The sequence below is a fragment of the Sarcophilus harrisii genome, chromosome 6 (genome assembly GCF_902635505.1).
Source record: "Sarcophilus harrisii chromosome 6, mSarHar1.11, whole genome shotgun sequence".
NCBI classification, from domain to species: Eukaryota; Metazoa; Chordata; class Mammalia; order Dasyuromorphia; family Dasyuridae; genus Sarcophilus; species Sarcophilus harrisii.
The window spans coordinates 150,683,850-150,703,648 of NC_045431.1; the positions used below are offsets into that span (position 1 = coordinate 150,683,850).

Consider the following 19,799-nt stretch of genomic DNA (forward strand, 5'->3'; position numbering starts at 1 on the left):
ATGTATTATGTAGAATGTATATTTTATATATAATTATAATAGAATTGTATTATGATTATTTATGTAACAACTCTTCTAATCTACCTCTCCTATTCAGCACTTGCAGGTTGTACATTTAAGTTTCCAGAGGGTGGCTACCACCTAATTTAGATATTTGGGTCTGTGCTCCTAAAATTATTGCTCAAAATCTCCTCCTAGTGAACTTACTTTACACCAATAGACACATTACCCTCCCCCCCACTTGCTCAAAAGACATAGTAAAATTAGTATCTATAACATCCCCTTTTCATAGTCCCCTTTTCCAATAACTTGGGTAGCCCTCTTTCCAAAACAGAGCATTCATTAGATAAGTGATCCATAAACTCAGGATGGTAGTGGTAGGACACACATGTAGGGAACACACGTGATTGAGTTAACTTCAGCCCTGATATCTTTTATTTTTCTTTTTGAGAACCTTAGTGAAGGGATTTTATTTCAATAGTATATCATTTTTCCAATGTAAAGATAGTTTTCAATATTCATTTTTGTAATATTTTGAATTCCAAATTATTTTCTCCTTCCCTCCTCTCTTTCCTAGACAGCAATCTATATTAGATATAGATTACACATGTACAACCTTTTAAACATATTTCCATACCTAATATCTTTTCTTACTGAGTCTTCATGCTCTTCTTCACCAGATACAATGTCTTGGCTGTACAGTTGAGCTTCTCCATATCCATAGCTTGACTATTCATTATCAGGGCTAGTTCTCTCTTTAATTCATAGTCAGTTGTTTTCTTGATACCAGAAGTCATAGTCCTGGAAGCTGCTTCCTACCTGGAAATCTGTTCCTCAATATCTTTATACACGCTGTGTCTTCTCCTTGCTGAATGAATTTCAACTGTCTCAAAGTCTCTCAAACTTTTGAACTGTCTCTAGGATTTAGTAAGTTTAGCTTATAGAAAGACTTTCAAGGTCATGGTCAATACTTAGCCAGCTATGCTTTTGATTCAATCACATATCCCCTTCTAGACAAGTTATGGCAAGATATAGATCTTTGCACTTCATTAGTTGTTGATGATTCATTAGTTCTGTTATCTGTCACTACTTTATGTGATTACATTAGAAGGAGGGACCAACCCTCTTCCCCACTACATTTATGTCATATACTATGTTATATATTGAATTGATGGCCAAATGGTTTCCTCAAATTATCACTTTTTAGAAGTGAATCTTGTTATACTAGCCATGAAGTATTGAAGCATAATGAGGAATATGTATGCTCCCCAGATACATTCATCACCATGTGAGAGAAGAGGAAGGAAAATGTGGAGGGATTCATTATATGTGGGACAAGGGTTCTAGATGCTTTCCTTTGAAGATGTCACTGTAGAGCATTCTGGAAGACATTAATAAATGCTTGGAAAAATCTGGCCTGACCATCCAAATGGGAAAGATCAAGAGGATCAAAAGTGTCCAATTCTCAGATTGCAAGAGATTATCAGGGAACAGTGTTAGGACGAAACATCAGAATTCTTGGATTTTAGATTTAGAAGTGAGACTAGAGATGATCTTTTCATAGACCCATAGATAATATTTCCTTAAGGGATATCTAGTGAATCCCATATTTTGAATTGTGGAAATAGATGGAGTAGATCTACTCCAGTGAATTACTCAGTCACACAGGATCAGAGGCAAAATTCTAACCAAAATCCTGACTCCAAAGTCAAAGAATTATAGTTTCAGAACTAGAACGGTCCTCAGAAGCCATCTGTTATCACCCACCTCATTAAACTGATGAAAAAACTAAATTCAGCCCATGATTTAGTGACATCCAATGAAGTAAGCCTTCGTCTTCTATTCTGGATCATTAGTTCTGAATTTAATGTAAAATTCCTATTCTTTTTGCCATTCTCAATAATCTGATTCATCGCCATTATTTTACAAAGGAAGAAAGTAGGAACCAAAGAAGAGAATTACTTTTGCACTGTCACATAGTAAATGAAAGTGCTAACATTTGAATTCAGCTTTCTGACCCCCAAACTCATTTTCTTCTCTGATCACAAAAGATCTAAATTAATCCAGTTAAACATTATTTCCAGAGGACATGGCTGTTATATCTGGACTTTGGCTCTGGTTTTTAAATGTGGCTAGAAAAAATTAATGTACCTCCACAGAATAGTAGATGGTTCTGAGATTTATGGATAAAATGACTGTGTATTCTGAAAAAAAGTTAATATAAATAAATTGTGCTTCTCTCACTATCACACTACACTTGCATAATGATTTACTTATAAATGATAGCATAACTACTTATTTTCTGAATTGATTTACACCTGTTTAATTCAAATTATATAAAGGGAATTTCTTTTAAAAAGCATTACTAGCTAAAATGAAAAAAGAAATTCTTCACTTAATATAGGACATTCGCTCCCTTTTTTTGTTCACACTCTTTTTATTGTACTTTCTTAATCAAATTCATTGAAATAGAATAACATTTTAAAATAATTTAAGTAATGTATTTCTTTGGAAGACAATGGATTCTTTTTAGCATAATTATGAATTTTCAGCTCAGAAACTTTTATGAGTAGTATACTAGTTGGTATAAAAATATTCTTTTTTCTATATTTTTAAAAACAATTTGTCTTTTTATTGAGTACCTTAACAGCAAATTTCTGAAGAGGGTACAGATGTTCCTTCCATTGCTGCTTTTTGGTCTTCAGACTTTTGTCATGCTTATAAAGCTTGTGGCACATGGCACAGGTCTTCTTGGCTGAAGGTCCATAGGCTTATATTTCTTGCCCTTACAGAGTTTTCTGAGGTTCTCTTTCTGTATAAGGTTGATGACAGTCGGGGTTCGGGAAATAGATTTTCTGATGACTTGAATGTTAGATAGTTTGGATGCAGCTTCTCCAGTGACATTGGCCACTCTCAGTTGAGAAAGTTCCACTTTTAAATCATCTGTTTGAATAGTTCCTCCTTTTTTGTCCCATGAATTTCCCTGGCCTTGATTTTTACCATGATCACAGATACAGAACATCACCGCTGACTGGCTCCAAGGGGAAAGTGCCCTTTTCTATATAGTTCAGCCTGATCAGAATCTATAGCTGGATAACCTGATCAAATTTATAATTAATTTTAATAAGTAAACTGAAAATTCTTTTGTCACTTCCATGATGCTACAAAGTAGATAAAAGAAGCTTCAACCACTGAAACTGTGTTCCTAAGTAACTATGTGTTCAAATTCAGGGCCATCTCTCCATCCAATTACTTGCCCAGGTTCTAAGTTTTCCTAAATATGGGTAATAGACTCCCAATTTCCCTTCAAGTCCTCAGTGTACAATTTGGGTATCAGCCATTTTTCACCCACCACAAAAAATGCATAAGATGCAAAGGACTTAAAGAACCCTTTGAACAAATTCAGGAATATAAATTCATCAAATTCCTTGTTAGACTTTTTCTAGGAGGTGAAGACACATTGAAGATCATCTGAGAAACTATTCTTATTCACCTTTTACCTATCTTAAGTAACTTGTGTGAGTAGTTGGCAATGTTGGCAAGTTCCAGCTAACCTATCTCCCGTGATTTTACTCCAGTTCCTCTATCTGTAGAAGTTATATTGGTAGTGCTATTCCTTGTAAGGATTACTCTAATGAGGAAATCTCTGAAATCTATTACCTAATCATTGAATTCAGAAACCTTTTGACTTAGTGTAGACTATTTAAACTTTCAAGAGCACCTTATTCCTCTGAATTCCACCTGAAAGTTGGGTAACTAGAGCAGGTTACTCTAGGTTTTGAGAGTAACCATGAGAGACTGAGGTATCTTTCTAATGCTGTTGGCTCAGTCTCCCATTCCAGTATTTTACCCAATATCATTTGCTTGTTATTTCTTATCATCTAATTGGAACTTGGTAATATTATCTCTACAGCCAAAGACTGACCTAGTAATTAATGCCTCATCTTCATTTAATGAATTAATATCAATTAATTTTTTTTACAAATGTATATTTACTGAAAATATATCACAGTAACAGAAATTATAAAACATTTCCCCCATAGCATGGATTATACTCCCTTCTCTATCACCTCAGTCCTTAGAAAGCAAGATGATTTACAGAATGACCTTTGGGTTCCAACCCAGCAGTAAATTGTCCTGGTAGCTGAGATACTGTCTTGCCATCTAGGAAGTGAGTTTCTCTATCAGCTTTGCTAAATTTGTGGGAGTGAACTTTATGGGGAAAATGCTCTGTTGTAACTGCTTTATGCATAAAACAAATATATGCATATCTATAGTACACAACCCTAAATCATGAACAGTAAAGCAAAAAATGGCTAGTTGGCTATAACAATAATGTGATCAATAATTATACATATATGTATATATAGCTTAAATATTCACATATATATAGTGATTTGTCTCAAACACATAGTTGTGTGACCCTGGGAAATTAATACTTCTCAGCCTGTTTCTTGATATGTAAAATTGGGATAATAATAGCACCTACTTCACAAGGTTGTTGTGAAGACCAAATATGTGTAAAATGTCTTGTAAATCTTAAAGTACTAAATAAATGCTAGTTATTATTATAATTTACCTATTGATATTAATGTTTACCTCCAAAATGAACAAAAGGATTAACAGACATTGCTGTAGTATGTACATAGCACAAAATATAAAATACAGTCAACTGAACATAACTGATATAAAAACAAGTGTGCTCAAACAATTAACATATGCTGTAATAAACATGTAGTTGTATACAAAACATACTTCACATGGGCAATTTCTAATATTGTTGTTTAGATACATGAATATTTGTCAGATTCATTGTAATATAAATTAGCCTAGTTATTGCCAGTTTTCGTATCACTGGCTAATATCTAAATTCTTACACTTGAGCTAGTGTGTGATAAGAGCTCATTATCAGAATCATTATAGATTTGTTTGTCTACATCTGGGCTGACCAAAGGAGAAAGCTTTGTACTTTGTGTATCTATCTTCTCTGAATCTATAGAGTAGCAGTTCTGGGCAAGAAAAGTGGGTTCCCTCTTTGTCCATGCTTCTTGTCTCATAATGGGTCACATAGTCTCCATCAATGGAGAATGCATTATACAACCAAGGGACAGTCTCTTTTGCTTAGCCCTCAGGTAAAAGTCTATCATTTTTCTTCACTCACTTATTGAAAGTTTCAACTAACTCTCCTATGGGCAATAAATGGTTATATTGAATAGTCCATATAAAGTCTCCTCTATTCACTTGTGCTGTTTTGTAAACTGCTAAATTTTGCAGGTTCTCACTAACATTGTAGTTTCTATCTCTCAGCTAATTTGTTAGTCCTTTTAATGCAAAGATTCTTAACAGAACTCATCTCCTTGTTGAATAGTTTAATATTGTACTTTTGAATTATATCATCTTTTTTTTTTCTTCCAGAGAAATTCTGTATTCAAATTTTGGCTTATTGGTAGGGTCTTTTCAGCTGTTTTCTCAACTGAGAGTTACACTATATGAAGTTCCAAAACAAAAGTCTTTTTTTCTTGGCTATGATTTAAAGCCTCTAGCATCATGTTTGGACCCAGAATATTTAATAATGGTCAGTTGAAATGATTAGGCTATTGGTTTCCTTATGGATGATAAGAAGTAGTTCTAGAGTTTTCAAAATGGCCAGTCACCATTAATAAATCATTTATATTTTTCTAACTCTTTCTAGCTATAGAAAGTCAATACAAACAAGTTCTAAAGATTTACTGGAATTTATTATATTCAACAGATACAAAGCATGAGTTGACAATTATTTTCACACTTTTTGGTGGGATCTGTACCTATATTGGGTCAGCAATTTTTTTTTTATCAATCCTAGAGTAATTCTTGGTCTATCTATCCAAAATCATTTTGCAAGATATTCATGGCAATTGGGTAGATAAGCTCTGCATAGTGCCAACTGCTTCCTTGTCCTGTACAAGAGTTAATTACTATCCAGAAGGATACTTAAGTTTCTAAGATTTTGTAAGAATAAGAAGTATTTACACTTTTTCTGGATCCATGCTTTCATCTTGTTGGAATAGGATATATAATATATATATCTCATACTTAACAAAAAATCTACAGAATTGGCACTTATCAATTAATAGTTTTAGATTAGCTTCCTCCAGCCAATACAACACTTTAATTAATCTCTCCTCATGTTCTTGTAATGTTTTATCAGAGAGATCGATTTCATCAAAGTACATAAATGTTTCCAGGTTATTGATGTCTCCATTTACTTTTTCCACTGGCCTTTATAAAGAGTGCCCTAAAGTTGCTTTAAGGCATGGACTCAGGTTTAAAATCTGGCTAGATAGTCTTCCTGAGACTAGGACTATGATAGTACCCACTATAAAAGTCCAACAATGAAAACCATTAACTGTCAAACTGTCATTTTAGTAAATCTTCAACTCATGACAGTGTGCATTTATTTCTTTTCTTCAAACTCTATTAATTTACCCACATTCATATCTTTCCATTGTTCTTTAGGACCACCAGTATGAGTGACAAATACCTTTCAATATTAACTGGAATGTCAACACTGATTGACACCAATTGCAACCTTTTCAAAATTCTAGCAGGACACTTCAAGTAAAAAGCTGGTAAATTAGATTTTGAACTCCTTGAGATCAGGGACTGGTTTTACATTTCTTTGTATCCCCCTACTTGGAATATTGCCTCTCATATAGTAAATATTTAATAAATCCCCCTTCACTTGATCTGATTTAAACACTTTAATAATCCACATAGAATAGGCAGAGGCTTCCAAAACGAGAGAGCTAAGACGTATCAGTTAATATCAAACATCACTGAAGCACTGTAATCTTTTAGACTGGGTTTTGAGGTATCTGATTGGTGATTTCCTGGTAGATTGAGGCAAGAGGAAGGTTTATGTGGAATGTGTTCAAAGTGTAACGAATGGAATTCTGATCTCATCAATTCCTGACTTTTCAGAGAAAGTTTTAAGAGGATTTCTCTGATAGAAAATCTTATGTTAATGACTGTTATGAGATTAATGACTTTTGAGGGTATAATATATATATATGTGTGTGTGTGTGTGTGTGTGTGTGTGTATATATATATATATGTGTGTGTGTGTGTGTGTGTATATATATATATATATATGTACACAGAGAGAGAGAGAGAGAGATTTATTCAATTTATATTCTATATATAGAGAGAGTTTTATTCAATCAATTTTGCAGGTTCAAGTATGACTAGAAAAACTCTGTGAGTTGTCTCATCTTCCTTAATATTAATGGATTTGTTTGCATAGTATCCTGAGTTTTTATATTTTCTATGTAATATACTTAAAATGTATTCATTCATGTCTATATCTAATATTAATAAATCTCTATGATTTTCAGTTGTAAATTGACTTGTCTATGACAAACTGTCAGTTTTCACTTTTTATTGAAATTGCATGTGTTCTAACATTAATATTAAAATACCAATGCAAACAATAAAAGTGTTTTGTCACAGCAAAGAATACTCTATAATGAAAATTGACCAATAACTTTTTCCATATGTCAAAATATAGCAAATAATTACATATATGGTGGATATTAAATATTTGCTTATAAACATATAGCAAAGCAATAAAATTCAGCAGAGGACAAACCATATAACAATATTTTTATGTCAGTATCAGGTAGGGTGTGAAGGCAAGCTAGTCTGGATAAGTTTTTTACATCTCTACAAAATAAAAAATACAAATTAAGAGTTTACATGAAATATTTCTTGAGAAATGATTCCAAGAATTCAGGGTATGAAATGTTATCTGTAGAGAAAACCACTGAAATTAGAAATTAGAAAAACTAAACAGAAAATTTAGGGATAAATGTCTTAGATTATTACCACTTAAAATTATTCTGAAAAACTTTCCTTTGAAAATTGCCCTTTTAAAAAAATTATCTGCCAATAAAGCTGCTAGGACTCTTTCCACTGCATTACATTGCCTCTTACATTCTAGAACAACAGAAGTTGCAAAAATACTTAATGGGAATAAACCCTAAATATTTTTCAGCAAAAATTTTGTTTGTTCAGTGATTTTCATAGTGTCATAGCTTTAAGAAAAACAAAATCACCTCAATATGAATTTTAAAATAATATCATGTAATGATACAAAACTGGATATGGCTTTATTCAAGAACAGAGGAAAAGTTTAATAGTATCATATTTGTACAATGAACCACTATAATGCAATGAGATTGCATAAAAGAAATACAAAGAAATCTGGAAAAACTTTTATGAAAGAGTTTGAATAAGGAAAAAACCACAAGAGGAAGAATGGCATATACATTAGTTATATAAATAAAATGAATGCAAATGGACAAAGAATCCTGATGGACTTAAAGGTAACTGAAACATAGAGATTTAATGACTGAAGATGGTGTTAATATAGTTTGTTAATAGAAATAAAATAAATATTAAGCCAGAATAGTCACCTGTACTAATCTTTATTATTGTTTTTATTAAAGTAGTTTCAAAAAATCTTGTGTTGACACATTTTAAATGGACCTCAACAGAAATTCTATTTTGATGTCTGATTATGGTATGGAATTAATCATAGGGTTGTGAAAACTCTGACATCTGTGTGCAGACTATGGAGGGTTCTAAGAAATGGGAAAAACTTGACAAAATAGGGAAAAAAGTACAGACTCACTGATGGAATATCTTTACTGTTCAGGAATCAATAAAAAGACACTTCTCAGAAGAAGGTTTACAATTGGGTGATTTTTTTCTTTTTTTTCTCTCTCCTTCCTTCCTTCCTTCCATCCATCCATCTTCCTATCTTCTTTCCCTCCCTGCCCTCTTTTCTTTTCTTTTTTCCTTTCCTTTTCTTTTCTTTCTTTCCCTCTTTCCCTCCTTGCCTCCCTCCTTGCTCCCCTCTTTTCTTTTTTCTTTTTCCTTCTGATTTCTTCAGTCATAAGTGCAGAATATGGTAAAAGAGATGGAGATGATACTAAGAATCACACATTAGATCAACTCCAGATACATGACTATTGAATTTCTTTTTATAAATTATATCAGGAGGTAATTTGCTGCTAAATAGAAGGACAAAACAAACACTCTTAAGCAAAAAGAAATAAATGGATAGATTTGGTTTTCATGTGCCAACAAGAAATACTATTTCATGGGGCATTTGGTCATCTTGCCTTGTTCTGAAGATGACAAATGTTAAAAAAAAAAAAAAGACCATTTTGAAGATAATTATGAGATTATGTGCAATGTTTCAGAGGATAAAGGAAAGAAATTCTCCAAAGAATTTGTTAATATCCTCCAAACTAAGTGGACAAGATATTTCCTTGGTGACTTCAGGACCAAAGGCAGGAACGTGGGAAGGCATAGTAAATCATATTAGAAAATACAGTTTGAAATAAAGAAATTGAAGAGCTGAAAGGTTTTAGAAGATATAGGCCTGTACATAATGATTACTTTCTCAAGAAGAGTCAGAAAGCACTGAGTGAACATATTAAAAAAAAATCATATCAAAAAGTAAAATTAGCTTTATCTTTATAGAGTACAATTGGTTAATGACATTTATTTCAGAACCCAATTTTTGTGGGTAATTTATGGATCATTGGAATTAGTGTTAAGTGAGCTTAATTAAAGCAAGGTAAAAATCAGTTCCAGATTAGAAGAATAAAGTAAGAATAACTGCACACACTTACATTGACTGACTGTATAAGACATCAACTCAAAAAAATTAGTCTCAGCAACAAGGAGACCAAAAGGACTTTAAAAACTGTCTTAGTTACAAAATACATAATATCCTGACCAAATATTATAACATTGCAACCAAAAACACCATCAATTTAGCATTCATCTTCATTTGTAAAACATTATGGAAGAAGGAGAATAAGAGAGCTATGCAAGCAACATGACCTCAACCATGCAATGCTCTTTTCTTTCAGGGAAATTGAGCCTCAAAGACCTCAGCAAGAGATCTACCTAGCTAAACCAGGTTATTCTGAAAGAATCGCTCTAATTCTCTGTGTCTCTCTTTTTATTCATCATCCTCATTCTCTTCTCCCTCTGTCTCTTCCCATCCTTTTCTTCCATGTGATTGTTGTGATGGTTCAGAAACCTGTTTTGGAGTGTTTAGCAATTGTTGCTACAGTATACCTCTATTCTATAGAGGTACTATCATCCTCCTACCTGTCACTTTCTCCCTCATATGGAACTTTCTTTGCTTGTATAGCTTCCCTCTCCCCCCCCCCCCCCAAAGAGCTGTCTCAGTCTCTGGAAGTTTTCAGAAAGGGTTATATTTGCTAGAAACTTTATACTTGTCTCAGAAGGACACCATACTTCTCTATATACCTCATGATCCTCAGATGTTTCTTGGCTGGGCTGTCCTAAATCCATTGTTGTAGATTTGGAGCTATGTATTCTTAGACCCTGTTTTGGGAGATCACTGTGCTGACTTGTTAAAAAAAAAACTTAAAACCCAACTTTCCCATATGTCAAAGAAGAATGAAATGAAATTAGGAATGTCAATACAATGGAGCAACATTTTCTACTCTCATAGCAGTTATAGCCTTTTCTTGTCATCCTTTCCCCCTTACTTCTGTGATTTTATTCCTAGAGATTTTTTTAATTCTTTTGCCTTCATTTGTGTGAGTTAAATGTGCCAAATAAAGAACTCTTGAACTACTTTCTGGTCTGGCTCTTTTGAGAACCCCTTATAAGTCCTTAAATCTCCTGTAACCAAAACAAATGCTTCTTTTTATGAACTTAAATACTTTCTAATAAATGTTCCCATTCCATTTTCTATAAGTTAATAACCACAATCACAATACCATATTTTTGTTAATCATTTCCTTAAGCTTCTCAAAGTTATTGACAAATATTTATATTTCTGTATTCCATGGAGTTCTTTTTATAGATAAATAAAATGAGGATTCTCAAAACCAGTTGATAAATCAATAGTAGTGCTAAATTTAGAATATAGAATTCCTGGTGGCCAAGCATACTATGTATGCAAATCTGTCTAGACAAAGTATACAAATAGAAAGTGTCCTATCTTTTATTTCACCCATTTTTGTTATATAGTCTCATATTATAGGATATGCCTGTCTTTTTTGGTGGTAACATTTGGGAATAATATTATTGAGGACAAAATAGGTAACAATTATTTTGCAATATGTTTTATATTAGAAAGTCCCAATTCCTATTGAAAGAGAACTAAAATATAACAAACTATACAAGGACATGGTAAAGCACCCAGTACCATCTACTATGTTGTCTATGGATAGGTGATCTTGAAGTTTTTACTAAAAGAACTTCTTTGAAGTATTTGGTCACTTCTCTTTGTCTCCTATAGTTGAACATGGATGTTTTCTTATGATAAATCCTGTCAGCTACATTCCAAATAGTGCCCTTTACTCCCTTGGCTTATTTCCTTTCTTTGTCAATTCCTCCTTCTCCTGTAAAATGCTTTACCTAAATATTCTTAATTGTCACAGAATGATAATGATAGGCTGGATTAATCCAAAGAAGTTTAACGGGTTATTAAAACCAATTTTGTATACTAGAAATCTGAAGCTGCTATTTATTGAGAGTAGCTACTTTAGCATGATAAAAAAAATTGGTTTTGCTTTCAGTTTGTCCTCCTATCTTTGACCCACAGTCATCAGACTCTTGTTTATGGGTATACCTAGTCTAGGCTGTGGATAGTCTGGTCCAAATGGAAAACTAACACAGCTACCATAATCTTAGATATTTTCCTTTCCTTGGAAATTCCCTCTAAAAAGAAATTCTAGAACTATGATAAAAGATCTTATACCTTGAGACTTAGGAGACAGTGGGCAGTCTAAACAGTTTAATTTTGATGTATTCTGTATACTGGTAAATCCAGCTGACCTTTTTCCTGTTATCTGATCAACCAAGGAAGAAGAGTGAAAAGAGTGGGAAGGTTTTTTTTTGTTTGTTTGTTTTGTTTTTGCAGGAAGTTTTTTTTTTTTTTTCTGAAAGCTTCCAAAGCAGATAGTCTCAGCTTCTATATTCTAATTCTGACCAAACTGAAAATGGAGAGAGAGAGAGAGAGAGAAACAGACTGCAAGAAAGAAGGGATTCCTTTTCCAAATGAAGAAATTTATGGCATTGAAAAGTAAAAGAAAAACCAAATTTTGTGAACAAAGTGTAATTTGCTTAATATGTATTTCCAAAATATGATAAGACTGTGTTTTAAATGTGATGAAATACCTAATGGATAGTTAGGTTTGCTACAAGTTGGGACTTCATGGAATTTGAATACCAAAATGACTCAGACCCCTCTATCACTCTCTATCATCAAGGGTGAAAAATTTTATTACATTAGTATAGTAGAAGGCAATTATACTGACTAGAGAATTTTCAGCCATTGAACTGAATGAAAGCCAGTTTAAAAATTGTTCTCTACTGATTCTAAAAGCAAAGTAAAACCAAAAAAGGTCATTTTTTTTTCTATATGAAGATCAGATCCTTCTCTCAAAATCAGAAAGAAAAAGGCTATTAAAATAGTAACTAATTAATGAATAGACAATTTCATTTTAGGACAGTATCTTATTACTTTCATTGTCTCTGAAAGATTTAGTAGGGTGTAATTGTCTAGGTAAATTGAATGCAAAATCACTTGAACACAATTAAAGAGACCATGCAATTCAAATTTTTCAAATAAGAAAACAGAAGCATTTTACTTAGAACAATGAGAAACTATCTATAAACCTTGACATTTCAGTTCTGGTCAGTGAAAAGTAAAGTTTTCAGTGAATTTGAGATGTATAAGAAAAATGCTAAATATGGAAAGGAGAGACCATGGAGAAAAAAAGAAATCTAGTTCTGAAAATGAATTTGAACATGATTTAGAATTATAGAGATTCAAAACTTAACATATAGCAGTATTGGAAAGAAAGTAAAACCTAAATTAGCCCTAGAAGAGGTTCAACTTTGGTTTTCAAGACTTTGATCTGAGTTGGTGGGGGGAAAGAATTAGAGGAAGATTGCACCAATACAGTATGTGTGTACATGAACCCCAATTAGATAGCAATGAAAGATATACGAAGATGCTCTAGATGGTTAAAAAAAAAAAAGTCTTAAAAATAGAACTCAATTTTGATTCCCCAATGCATATGTTTAAGCTCTTTCCATTTAAATCAGGACAATAGAAGTCCATTCTTTATCAGAATGGCATAGGTCAAATGCTCAGGATTTAGGAAAGTAAAACTTAAAAGAACGTTTTAGAACTAATTGAGATGAAACAAATAGGAACATGGAAAAATGCTTGTTTCTACCTCAGAATTTTGGAGTTAATTTTGAAATTTCTAAAGACTTCTGAACTTGATTTGACAGATTTTAGTATTCTTGTGGAGGTGGAATATTTGAATCAATTGCTGTATCTTAAAATGGTCTAGAAATGTAGTCTATTATTATTTCAGAGATGCACTGTGGTAGAATGGATAGAGAATTCAGGAAATGAGCAAGACCTAAGTTCAAGTTCTACTTCTAACATGATAGTTGCATGACCTTAAGCAAATCACCTCTCAGATCATAAATTACAGACTTGATGCTGGTTTGCATTAGTTTAGGAGAGATATCCTACCTCAATGCAATAAAAAATCTGGTAAAAATATTTTTAATTTATTAGCAATCATTGTATTAATACTCATTTCTCACTGGAGAATGTTTTTCCCCCTTGTATACAGTAGCATGTATCCTTGCTTCTTGGCCAACAAAATGTCTTTGGGCTGAGGATACTTGAGATTCCAGATTTAGTCATGTTTGTGTTCATTTTCTTAGCACAGGTGCAGCAGTGAACAGCAGCGAGAGCCTCCCTCCATCCTCTTCTGTCAACGACATCTCCTCCATGTCCACTGACCAGACCCTGGCATCCGACACTGACAGTAGCTTGGAGACCTCGGCAGGACCACTTGGTTGTTGCAGGTGACTAGCCGCCTGCCTGCGAAACCCAGCGTTCTTCAGAAGATGAGGAAACTGAAAAGATGCACAACCGTGTGTGGGATGTGACAATTAAGAGAAAATGGGAAAGAAGAGAACAAAATCTAAAATTGAATCCAATCTTTCAGCTTGCTTCTTCTGCAGAGTTATGTATTGCAACTCAGTCCAAGTGTATATTTAACTTATAATTGCCCTGCTTCTTCTTCTTCTTCTTCTTCTTCCAGTGATGCTTACTGCAGAAAACAAAACACATATACACATGCACACACACACACACAGAGTTAAAAAGCTTTTCCCATAAAGTATACATGAATGGCTACCAAACCAGCAACCTGCGCCCACCCTTTCACTGGCATGGCAAGGTGTGCAGTGGCCCCTGCATGTGTCTCTGTCTTGCATCTACCTGCTCCTTTTGGCCTAGTCAGATGGATGTAGATACAGATCCACATGTGTCTCTATACACAACAGCACGACATTTACATAGAAATGATATAGCGTCTTTAGTGCTGTCCAGATACAGTACATCCTGTGTAACTCAGTGGTCCATTTCATGTGAACTTTTACTATGACATAAACCCATCTGTAATATCTTGCCAGCATATAAGCTGTTTAGTTTGTTAATTAAAGTTGTATGTCTTATAAGAAGCTTTGTAAAAGGGAAAAAAATTGTGAGTGAGCACTCAAAGATACTTGAAGATAATGTAGCATCCAAATTTGAGCTGATTAAAATGTTACCTGCATACCATTTTGTAGAGAGGATATATGTGATGATGTTTTATAAGGGAAACAATGTCATGGAGGTGTGTAAATGGACCAGGCTGGAAAGGTGTGTAATCACCATGGAGGGAAGCAAGGTCTTCCTCCTGTAGGGGATAGGTCTACATCCCAGGGCCTGAGCCTCTCAACTAGGACGAATGAGGGGACATTTTCTAGTGGTTAATATTTACTGACTTGTATGTGTGTCAGGAAGCCGCTGCTGAATCGGGATCATCAGTGCATAAGTGTTGGCAGCAACACTCTGTCCATGAAAAAAGATGGTCTTCATGGCAGTTCATTGTAGGAAGATCACATTTGCCAGCACTGATCCTTTTCTTAACTACTTCAAATCTTTTCTATTTTGTTATCCACGAATAAGCTGCCATCCATCTCCAGTCAGTGATGTAAGAAACCAGGATTTCTATTTTTAACAAAAAAAAACAAGTAATCCTTGTCCCTTTGAGAATGACAAATTGAGGTGAAATCTGAGAAATGTAGCACGACCCTGCAGATACATGTGTGATAACGTCCACAAAAATGTAAGTGATTCTCCATGAGCTGTTTGGTGATTCCCTCCTCCCACTCCTTTTTTTCCCCCCAACAGTTTTTATAATCTTGACTTATCAACCTAATATTGAAAGGCACAGCTGGTTTTGAATTTTGATAATAAAGATAAACTTGTTTGCGGTAACTTAGCAAAGAAATTACAGCAGCAAAATAGTTATAGCAATACAAGTCCCTTTTAAAAGCCATGGAGTATCAATGTCAATGTTTAAGCAACATCAGCTTACGTTAAATATGTTTGTAAAAATATTTAGAGGGACTCTGCAAAGTGTACTGAATGTCATGAAGGCAATAACAGTGAGGATTTCTTAGCAATAATAGGGACCAGTTACAGTTTTTCCTTTTTATTCATATAGTTAAGGTAATCACCACAGTTACTCTGCACTTTGGCTGTTTTGGTGCTCATTGTGTGGTGATATTTCACTGTAGGAAGTTATAACCTCTTAGAATAACCAAAAGACAGCTTAGTTAGGGTGATTTCCAAAAGCAATCATTTTTAAGAAATGGAAAAACAATAGGAAATGAGAAAATCCACAAAACTGCCTTAAAAACAAATAGGGATAAGGAAGCTATCATTTTTCTTAAGCAATAGTCAACAGGGGAGTCCTTGCCCTTGAAATAGCAACTGCCAATGGGGCCTGACATGGTATTTAAGAAGAAATGACTAGGCTTCAACCATTCCTGCAGATTCAAAATGATCTCAAGCTTCTGCTACTGTCATTGTGTTAGTACATTAAATATTCTGAGAGATTCCCTCTTACATTCCATCTACTCAATTCTATAATTTCCTGTTTTCTTTCCTTTATTCCTTCCTCTGTCTCTCCTTCTTTCTAACTCATTTCTGTGTTTAATACCTATGATTTGCCCATCTTGATTATCTTACCTTCACTTTTCTTTCATAAGATCCAATGTGAAGACTGCAAGCAGCTTTGGGAAGGGGAAGTGAATCTCCAGAGACATCCATAGGCAATTCACACTGGACCACTCAGGGAAGCGTTAACCTTCTTTACACAATATAGTCGTCTCTCCTGAGAGTACAAAAGTAATGATGATTTTTCACTCAGGTTAAAGCAAGGTAGAACAGGAGTCTGCCTTTTCTTCTGCTAGTGCTCCCCATTCCCCTGGTGCCAATGATGTTTCTACTGCTTAGATGAAGCTGCTTGCCTCTAGACCTGTGGAAACAAAATAATGTACTGGAATTGAAGTGTTTGTGAGATTGATGGCAGCTATTGGATTACCCCTGCCCTTCTTTGAATTCTATTAATTAATTCAGGTTAAAAGATGTGGCAACGACAGAATTAGAAATATTCCTTCTCTCCCACTTGACTACCATTTGCTTTGGTCTATTTCCGTATCACCAAGATGTAATTGTTGTTCAGAGATTTGTGAGAAAATAGTCTATTTCCTACTTTACCAAATGCTCTGCTATTTTACCTAAGAAGCATCATTTCCCCACTACTTCAAAAGGAAGCTGTTCTTGTATTCTCAACACACTTGTTGGTCCTAATGATATCAGACCACCTGAATGTATACCAGAGAAGAAGGTCATGGCTGTGGTGAAGGTATAGCCTTTGAGCCTACAGCTGGCACAATGAAGAAAAAAAAAAAAAACAGCCTTCTTCTAGTGCCTTTAGAGGAATTTGTTAAGTGGAGTCTTATTTAAAATATTGTCAGTACTTCCTGGGAGGGGGAAAGGGATATAAAGTCATAGGGAAGAGTAAAATTTATTAGATTAAAGATTGTCAGATAAATTCACTGCTTTAGCAACTTTTTGGGTATGTTATGCAAATGTACTATGTGTAGCATTGTGCTAATACTGATGAGGTCAATCTTTGGCCTTGAATTGCAATTTCCCATTGTAGAAAAATGAGTTTAATGTTTATTAATCCTGCACATTCAAGAATCTGATGGCTGAACGTGTCAAGATATTTTTCACTGTGTGAACAAGATGTGGCCAACCCCAATAAGGCAAAGAATGACCAGATGTAAACTAGGCTGTTTATTTGAATATTTAGTCCATATGTTATGTCATAAGTAGAAAAATGTTAGCTGGGATTATGAATGCCATCTTTATATCTGATAACTCAGAAAATGTCCCTGTGTATATGAAATGCATGATGCTATTTTGGCCTGTCAGGAAAAAACCTGGTTGTAAGTACTTTATTTTATTATGTGGGGTCAATTTAAATATTAATTATAACAACTGGATTATTTATACTAAACACAGTTAAGAACTGTCTTTTTAATCCCTTAAGAAACAAATAGAAGTTTAAATCTTAAAGGAGCGGAACTTTGTGATAGGAATGCTATTTTTGAAAAGGACATTTTTCTCTACTCCAAGAAGCAATTCAAACTGCACACACTAGCGGGGGCTTTTTTATTTCAGTTACATGGATTCTAAAAAAAAGAAACTTCCTTTTTTTCTGGTATTTTTTATTTCTGGTAGCCCAACATTGTCCACAGAACAGGTGAAATGCTTTCTGGAAGAGATTTACAATGTAAATAGCTGTATTGGTTTTCTTTCTTGTAATTAAAATGTAAGAATATGTTCTTTCTTTTGGAGCCAAGCCAGATTACTGGCAATCTAACCTAGTTTAACCTAGGTTTATTTCCTTGGCCAATAGTGGTCAAATGGAAATCCTCAATTTACACATAGAATACTGTATATTTAACCTACTAAGTATATGGGACTTACGGTCAGTATATATTAATAGTAATGAAATTGCCACCTTTCCATGTCCATATTATTACAAGACCCAACTTGAACCTGCCTGTAATGTCATATAATTGGACTTAGAAGTACACTAATAATGATTGAGAACTCTCATGTGATGTTGTTGAGTGGAAAATATTTTAAACACATTAATTTCAGAGTGCTAGGTCAACATTGGAAATGGGAGAGGAATATGTACTCAGCATCATTGCAAGCTCTCAATTACTGTTAACATGGAGGGGAAAAGAAATTCATGTTGGTGAAAGATTTAACTCCTTTTTACATTCTGTGTTTATGTTTTGAATATCTATGAGTAGTACAGGAGGAACACTTGGAACTTTGGTTTCTTCAGCTATGTATTTTGGGGCAAAAGTCAAGAGGAATTTGCTTTCCCTGACATCAAAACCAAAACCAAAAGCTTGCTGGACTTTCCTTGTGAAGACGTTTGTCTTTTTTTCCTATATTTTTTCATGTTATACTAGCTCTGAAACTGGTTGCTTTATTTCATTTTAGCGACCAGTATGGAATATTTGAATTGTGCCTGTCAAGTTTCCCAGGAGAAAAATGAAGACTGGGAACAAGATGAATGGATGGCTCAGCAGGAGGAAAGGGCTTTAAACATGTGAACTAGATATCTAGTCTCTGTCTTTGAATTTACAATTCAATGCTTATCCTCGGCCATTTTACCTATGTTTATTACTCGATGACTTTTCTCTACAAACCATAAAGACATCGGAACTCTTTATTTACTATTCGGCGCCTGACCAGGCATAATTGGCACAGCCCTAAGTCTCCTAATCCGAGCAGAGTTTAGAAATAGACGCCATTCACTGTTGAGAGATTGTGATATTTAAATATGACAATTTTTTTCCTTTTTAATGTAACCCAGAGTTTGACTGATTTCCTTAGCACGTAAGGGATAAAATGGAGAACTAAAATGCCTCATGCACACTGAAGCCCCAGACAGATGGCATTCTCTTCCTGTCCTAAGAGGGGGTGAAACTGTCTCTGTCTGAACTAGGACAGGGCGCAGCCTCTCAGGGACTTTTTGACTAGGTCAGCAGCAGCAGATCTCCAGGTGGAGGGGCACTCAGAAAGTGGACAAGCAATGGAGAGGTCCACTGTGGTCAGAGCTTGCTCCAGAGGTCCAGTGCTGTGAGGGTGGACCAAGCTCTGTTCTTTAAGGATGTTTATAACTTTCTGTTCGGTTTAGCTCTTTGAAAATGTGTTGCCCTTGAAACAAAACTATGAAGGGTCATAATTTTAAAGAACAGAGAAACTCCAAAGTGTGGAGTGCTAATCACCAGGTTGGGGAGGTGGAGGAACAGGGAGAGATGTGAATGAAAAGCACTGTCCCTTATTGTCTTCAGTCTCTCAGGGAAATAGTTCAGTCCCAGTCTGAGTACTTTGAGTGGGCTCGGCAACAAGCTGAGGAATTTCAAGCCCTCTCTGCATTTCATTGTTGTCTTGATATAGATTCTATTCAGAGTCCCCTCTCTCCTCAGCCTTTCCTCCTCCACTCCCTCCTTCCCCCATCCCACATCATGCTGTGATCCTCGAAGAACCTTTTCTGATGTAGTCTTGTTCCAAGACTGGGATAGCCTCATCCACTTTTAGGGTAGGGAAAGCATATTGGCATCTGAGACTACAATTCCCATAATTTACATCTTTCCCTGACCTTCAGGAGAAGTCACCCAGAACATCCAATTGCATAAATAGGACCTTTATTTCAGAATATATTCTGGCTATGTAAGTGCAAATGAGTAGAATTCCCTTCTCATTTCTGTCAGGGAGGTAACATGGAAGCAATATATAAAATCAG

The 19,799-nt window shown here is 34.6% G+C and overlaps 1 protein-coding gene and 1 pseudogene across 5 annotated transcripts in view; one reads left to right on the forward strand and one right to left on the reverse strand.

Moving 5' to 3' along the window:
* MAPK10 (mitogen-activated protein kinase 10) overlaps positions 1-17,988 on the forward strand; it is a 164,134-nt gene extending 146,146 nt beyond the window's left edge. For 4 of the 5 annotated variants that reach the window (XM_031943138.1, XM_031943140.1, XM_031943137.1 and 1 more), the window contains one exon: positions 13,791-17,988. In XM_031943138.1, coding sequence (XP_031798998.1) covers positions 13,791-13,933 — 143 coding nt within the window. In that variant the 3' untranslated portion in view covers positions 13,934-17,988. Of the gene's footprint in view, positions 1-13,785 lie in introns of all 5 variants that reach the window. The other variant, XM_031943141.1, reaches the window with a different exon arrangement.
* On the reverse strand, positions 2,542-3,196 carry LOC105750871 (annotated as a pseudogene).
* Positions 17,989-19,799: the final 1,811 nt, after the last annotated feature.